Source organism: Canis lupus, chromosome 38 (assembly GCF_048164855.1).
Source record: "Canis lupus baileyi chromosome 38, mCanLup2.hap1, whole genome shotgun sequence".
Lineage (NCBI taxonomy): Eukaryota > Metazoa > Chordata > Mammalia > Carnivora > Canidae > Canis > Canis lupus.
Window position 1 is genome coordinate 9,099,267 of NC_132875.1, and position 7,390 is coordinate 9,106,656.

At 45.2% G+C, this 7,390-nt stretch overlaps 1 protein-coding gene across 1 annotated transcript in view; it reads right to left on the reverse strand.

The window, feature by feature from the left end:
* IARS2 (isoleucyl-tRNA synthetase 2, mitochondrial) overlaps window positions 1-4,454 on the reverse strand; it is a 62,093-nt gene extending 57,639 nt beyond the window's left edge. Inside the window, exons 1-2 of the mRNA XM_072814449.1 lie at window positions 3,995-4,454; window positions 2,465-2,587 (exon numbers count right to left, since the gene is read on the reverse strand). Coding sequence (XP_072670550.1) covers window positions 2,465-2,587; window positions 3,995-4,246 — 375 coding nt within the window. The 5' untranslated portion in view covers window positions 4,247-4,454. The remainder of the gene's footprint in view (window positions 1-2,464; window positions 2,588-3,994) is intronic.
* Window positions 4,455-7,390: the final 2,936 nt, after the last annotated feature.

Below are 7,390 nucleotides of genomic sequence, written 5' to 3' on the forward strand. Positions count from 1 at the left end.
GAATAATAATACACTCTCATCACTCCTATTCAACATAGTATTGGAGGTCCTGCCAGAGAAATAGGCAAGTAAAAGGAATAAAAGCATCCAAAATAAAAGAAGCAGTAAAATGATGTTAACTAATTGTGGTATTCATTAAATGATATATACATATATTATTACATTGTACACCTTAGACTAATACAATGTTATACGTCACTTAGGTCTCAATAAACGGGAGGGGGCTAAAATTAGTTCTCTCAAAAAATTGCATACTGGTGCTATTTATTATCCACCTCACATAATTGACCTAGTACCTGCTAGTACTCTCAAAACGGTGCTTAAAAATCACTTCCTCAGGGAGAATTTCTCTGATACTGAAGTAAAAAAAAAAATAGGTGGCTCAGGAGGTTGAGCGTCTGCTTTTGGCTCAGGGTGTGATCCCAGGGTCTCAGGATCGAGTCCCGCATGGGGCTTCCTACAAGGAGCCTGCTTCTCCCTCTGCCTGTGTCTCTGCCTCTCTCTCTGTGTCTCGAATATATAAATATTCTTTTAAAAATTATCCTAAAATGTATATAGAAAAGCAAAGAAACTGACACTGCTAAAGCAATTTTGAATATAAAATGGAAGAAAGAGACTACCCAATTTCAAGATTTATTCTGTAGCTACGGTCACCAACACTGTGGTATTAGCAGGACAGACAAATAGATTAATAGAACAGAACAGAGAATCCAGAAATAGAGCCACACATATTTGCCCAACTGATTTTTGACAGTAGTACAAAGGTAACTCATTTGGGAAATAGCCTTGTCAATAAATGGTGCTAGACATCCACAGGAAAAAAAAAATAACCCTCACTGTAAGACTCACACCTCATAAAAAAGTTAACTCAAAATGTATCATGGATTTAAATGTAAAAGTCGTAGAAAAAATACAGGAGAAAATCTTTAGGTTTGAAGGCTTGACAGAGTTCTTAGACATGACACTACATGCATGATTCATAAAAGGAAAAACTGATAAGCTGGACTTCATCAAAATTAACTTTTAGGAACACCTGGCTTGGCTCAGTCAGAAGAGCATGCGGCTCTTCGGAGTTTGAGGTCATGAGTTTGAGCCCCACACTAGGGGTAGAGATTATTTAAAAAAAAAGAAAAATTTGAGGCGCCTGGGTGGCTAAGTTGGTTAAGTTTCTGGGTTCAGGTCAGGTCATGATCCCACGGTCCTGGGATCCAGCCCCGAGTCCGAGCTCCCTGCTCAGCAAGGAGTCTGCTTCTCCCTCTCCCTCCCTCTGCCAGCTACTCTCCCTGCTTGGGTACTCTCTCACTCTGTCAAATAAATAAATAAAATCTTAAAAAAAAAAAAAAAAAGAAGTTAAGGACTTTACCCTTCAACATACTCTGTTAAGAGAATGAAAAGATAAGTTACAGACTGGAAGAAATAGTTGCAAACCACATATGTGACAAAGGTTTCATACCTAGGCTATATATATAAAGAACTCTCAAAACAGAACAATAAAAAAAAAAAAACCTCCAATTAGAAAATGGACAAGATCAAGGTGCTGACTGATTCAGCCCAGCAGCTTCTCGCTCTAACCTCAAGGGGCATGTGGGAGACAGGGAAGTTCTCTGGGGTCTCTCCTGTAAGGGTGCGAATCTCCTGCTAAGGGCTCTGCCCTCATGACTTAATCACCGCCCAAAGGCGCCCCACTCCAAGGACCATTACATTAGAGATTATTAGGCTTATACATATAAATTTAGGGGGCAAATATTCAGTCTACAGCAACTATCTAACATTTATAGATTTTACTTATTTGTGTTATTACGTCTTTCCTGATCAGAGATAAGCTCCATAAAGACAAAAACACATCGCTGTTTTGTTCAATGCAATTCCGAGTCTAGAAAAATGCCTGGCACATAGTAGGTGCTTGATAATTATTTACTGACTAAAATATTAACTGTCATAAAATAATAATAAGCCCAAAGCAAATACCAGTGATGTTATTTTTCACAAAGCATTAAGTGCAGCCCAGGTGGCTCAGCGGTGTAGCACCGCCTTCAGCCCAAGGCATGATCCTGGAGTCCCAGGATGGAATCCCACGTTGGGCTCCCTGCAGGAAGCCTCCTTTCCCTCTGCCTACGTCTCTGCCTCTCTCTCTGTGTGTGTCTCTCATGAATAAATAAATAAAATCTTTTAAAAAAATCCAACTGTTTATTGCTGCTTTCTATTAAGATATTTTAGTTTTGGGGCGCCTGGGGCGGCTCAGTTGGTTGAGCATCTGACTCTTGACCTCAGCTTAGATCTTATCTCAGGGCTGTGAGTTCAAGCCCCTCACTGGGCTCCACATTGGGCATGGAGCCTACTCAAAGACATCTAGTTTTACCTAGCAATGCAAATTAACATAACTGTCATAAAATCAGGATATACATTTTTTGTAACATATACTTAAACAAAGGTTTTCCCCTCAAGCCTTGTAAGTACAATTTACCTTATTTAAAGCATGTCCAACGTGGGGGTCACCGTTTGCATAAGGAGGTCCATCATGAAGACAAAATTCTGTTTTTACTTTTCTTTCTCTTTGCCACGAATAAAGTTCTGAAAATCCACATTTCTGTGTAAAAAGAACCACAATGTCTGAACGACAACCAAATACATACCCCCCTGAATCTTACCATAAATAACAGCCAGCGTTTGCTTATTATCTCATAACAACGTATTCAACTCTAAAGCCCAATACACATCTGAGTCCTCATTATTCAAAACTTTTTGATAGTTTCCCCACAGGCTCCACATTGAAGTGTAAGCTCTTTACATGGTAAACAGGACCCCACAGAGGTCAGTACCACCAAATCTTGGCCCGTCTCTCAGCGCTCCCCACCCTCCACTCCTTGGTGGACACAAGTGGACCGGCCTGTAGACTGCACCCCAGTCCCCTCTCCCCGACTCTTATTCTTGCTTTCCTGTGGCCTCAGCACTTGCTACCCTCCAAATCCCAACACCCCTCACTGGCAGCCCTACCCCCCTTCTCTCACCTACTGTGTACCCCTGGCCCCGTCACTTTGCCCTTTATGGGCTTGTTCCTTTACTTGAGAAAAAAAAAATGTTAATGATGAATGTTCATGATTCGCAGAGCTGGTGTGAAAATTACATGAGAAAACATCTGAAATTATTACCGTTTCTGGCATATCCGTGGTACTGAGTAAAACCCTTTTTAAAAGTAGATGGCCAAAACAGGTTTATGAGTCTAGAACTCTGATAAATGCCCTAAGACCATCCAGGCTAAGCAAAGTTGCTTAACCAACATAAGCCGAATTATCGGGGAATATCGGGAATCCTAAAGACTCCAGAATCAGAGAAAGTAACATGTGAGTCTACCCTCAGGAAGTTGTCTAGGTACAGGAGGCAGATGCACATCTCAGGAAGGGGCCTCTGAGGACGTGAAGTTCAGCTACTCTCTTCTGCAAAAAAAAGTCAGAATTCCCACTAGGCGCCCGGTGACACCACAAAAATCACTTTCAACTTGCCCACGGGACCGAATTTTTATTTGTATGTGTCCAATGTTAATTTGCTTTCCACAAGCCACTTGGAAAAGTGTCCAAATTCAACTCGGTTTTTTGCCTTTAAAAAGGTGAGGTTTTACAAATGGTGTAATCTGCAAAAACAAATTACAAAAAGAATTATGCGTGCACCTTATGCAAGCATTTGTCATATCCAAGGTCCAAAACTATAATTAATGTGCTCTGAAGATTAAAAAAATAAAAATAAATTAAAAGGTGGAGGGTACTTCCATTCAGTGCGGTGCTGCTATGGGAGCATCCCCCCCCCCCCGCCCCCTTAATAACAAATACTCTGCTCTGGGACCCGCCACCTCGGACAGGGACTGCCCCGAGGTTTTCAAGTAAGAGAGCCCGAGGGCCCCCTGCTCGCACCGGTCGCGTCACCGAGCCCGCGGCCCCGTCCCACCCCCCGGGGTGCCGCCCGCCTCCCTCCGCGCGGCCGGGCCGGCCTCCCTGCCCACCTGCTGGATCTCCACCTCCGTGTCGGGCTGCTGGCGGCCCAGCAGCTTCATGGGGAAGCTGGTCTGCGGCAGCAGCACCGTGTCCCGATACCGGCCATTACTCGAGCTCTGCGGCTGGTTGCTGGCGCCGCTGACCGACCGCGCCGTCCCTCGTCCCCGGGGGTGGCAGCGAAGGCGGGGCCGCGCCCAAAAATTCCGGGCCGCGGCCAGAGCCGCTGCCCCCGGGCCGCGCGGGTACAGCCCCCAACGCATGGCGGGCCAACCCCGGCCGCCCGGTGAGCGCCAGGTCCTCCGCCGGGGGGAGGGGGGTCAGACGGGCCGAGGCTCCGGGGAACCGGGACCCCAAAGCACCTCCACGAGCTCTGCCGGAGTGCGCACGCGCGCGGGGCACGGAAGGGGCGGGAAGCAGGCCCTTCCCAGAGACCGCGGGAACGCGGCCACCGCGGGGCTTGGCTGCAACCAGGGCGGGGCGGGGCTGACTCGAGGGGCGGGGCTGACTTCAAGGGGCGGGGCTGACTCCGGGGGGCGGGGCTGACGCCGAGGGGCGGGGCTGACGCCGAGGGGCGGGGCTGACTCGGGGGGCGGGGCAAAGTGCGGCTGGCCTGCCCGGGCTCAGATTTAAATCCGGGAGCCCCGACTGGATTTTTTTTTTTTTTTAAGGTTTTATTGGATACAAAAAAGAAAAAAAAGATTTTATTGGATACAGATGCAGTGAAACGCCGGGACACCTGCACCCCGATGTTTCTAGCAGCAATGTCCACAATAGCCAAGCTGTGGAAGGAGCCTCGGTGTCCATCGAAAGATGAATGGATAAAGAAGATGTGGTCTATGTATACACTGGAATATTCCTCAGCCATTAGAAATGACAAATACCCACCATGTGCTTCCACGTGGATGGAACTGGAGGGTATTATGCTGAGTGAAATAAGTCAATCGGAGAAGGACAAACATTACATGGTCTCATTCATTTGGGGAATATAAAAAATAGTGAAAGGAAATGAAGGGGAAAGGAGAAAAAAGAGTGGGAAATATCAGAAAGGGAGACAGAACATGAGAGACTCCTAACTCTGGGAAACGAACTAGGGGTGGTGGAAAGGGAGGTGGGTGGGGGGGTGGGGGTGACTGGGTGGCGGGCACTGAGGGGGGCACTTGATGGGATGAGCACTGGGTGTTATGCTATATGTTGGCAAATTGAACTCCAATAAAAAAAATTGTAAAAAAAGATTTTATTCATTTATGCATGAGAGACACAGAGAGAGAGAGAGAGAGAGAGGCAGAGACACAGGCAGAGGGAGAAGCAGGCTCCATGCAGGGAGCCCAACGTGGGATTCGATCCCGGGTCCCCAGGATCACACCCTGGGCCGAAGGCGGCACTAAACTGCTGAGCCACCCAGGCTGCCCCCAATTTTTTTTTAAATATACTTTGGTATATTCAGCGTATATAGTATATAGTAAATATTTAATATATATTTTAGTAGATCCAAGATATTATCCCTTCAACATGTAATTAATACAAAATTATAAAAAAGATACTGCATTCTTTGTCTTCACACCGAATCTCTGAAATTCGGCATGCATCTTACACACTAGCATATCTCAGTTCGGGCTAGTAGTTTACGCAGGGCTCAACCACAACATGGGCCAATGGCCACCTCAGGGGGCAGCACCTCTTTGGCTGAGCGCAGAGTTCAGAACCAGTATTATAAACCAACCTAATGATGTAATTTTCAGATTCCTTATATATTTGTTACATCTCACTCCTACAGAATAGTAAATAAGGTGTAGGACCTGAACTCTGGTTTCTGACAGAAACCCACTTTTCTTTTTTTTTTTTTTTTAAGATTTTGTTTATTTATTCATAGACACACAGAGAGAGGCAGAGACACAGGCAGAGGGAGAGGGAGAAGCAGGCTCCATGCAGGGAGCCTGATGTGGGACTCGATCCTGGGTCTCCAGGATCACACCCCAGGCTGCAGGCGGCGCCAAACCGCTGCGCCACCCGGGCTGCCCAGAAACCCACTTTTCTATTCCACTTTTTGAGAAAGTTTGTGTTAGGCCACTTATCCAAAAAAAAAAAAGTGAGAATAGCACTCAGTAAAATGAAAGAGGATTTTCACTTTTATGGGGAAAAAAGTGAAAATTGCCTTATGCATTTGTTTTGCAGCAAGCCTTTATAGAGGCAGCAGGCATCCCATACAACTAAAGTGGACCTGCCAACCTCCTGCCCTGGCAACTACTCTCAGCATTGCAATATCAGCTATGAGCCCTTTGAACTGTGTCTGAGCATCTGTGCTCTACTTCGATTTTTTTTGTGCATCCATTAGCAAGATGTGTCCTAAGATACCAGGAAAGCTTAAGAAAGGTTATTTTTGGGCATCTGGGAAGGCTAAATAAGTTTCCATGTAAATTGATGGTAATTGCTTCCTTGCTTTACTCCATTTAGGCTTATGAAAGGTTTCATAGGCACACTCTACTTTCAGATAGTGGAGGAAATCTGTATTGGGGTGGCCAGGTCATAGTGGTTCACAATTGTTACCATTTCATTGTAAAGTGTACCTCTTTCTAGTTATAAGACACAACATCTAGAAGATTCAGCTTTCATAAATAAAAAAACTGACCACCTTTCTACAAAAAGAAAAAGAAAAATTTATATGGAAAAATATACCACAAAGTAAGAAAGCATGTGGCAAACAGTAAGCATTCAGGATCAGCCTTTCACCAGGCATTGTTCCCAGCTCTTTAGTTCATTTAACCATTAAGCCTCATAAAGTGAGGATATAACATGCCAAAACAATCCTACGTGATGAGGTAAGTATTGTGGTTGATGCCATTTTACAGATACGGAAACCAAAGCACATAGTGTTAAGTACCTTGCCCATGATCACACAACTAAGAAGTGGCAAAGTTGGGATTCAAATCCAGGCAGTTGGGTTCCAGTACCCATATGGATAATCAGCATCCTATCTTGCCTCCCCTCACTATACTGTAGAAGAAAACATTTGCAAACACATTTAAAAAAATTAATATCCATGGGCGCCTGGGTGGCTCACTTGGTTAAGCATCCAACTCTTGATCTCAGTTCAGGTTTTGATCCAGGATCATTAGTTCAAGCCATGTGTTGGGCTCCATCCTGGGTGTGGAGTCTACTTAAAAAAAAAAAGTTAATATCCAAAATGTATAAGGAGCTGCTACAAATCAAGAAAATATAAACAACCCAATGGAAAGAAAGTCATAGGCGGGTGCCAGGGTGGCTCAGTGGTTGAGCGGCTGCCTTCAGCTCAGGTCTTGATCCATGGGGTCCTGGGACTGAATCCCACATCAGGCTCCCTGCAGAGTCTGCTTCTCCCTCTGCCTATGTCTCTGCCCCTCTCATGAATAAATGAATAAAATCTTTAA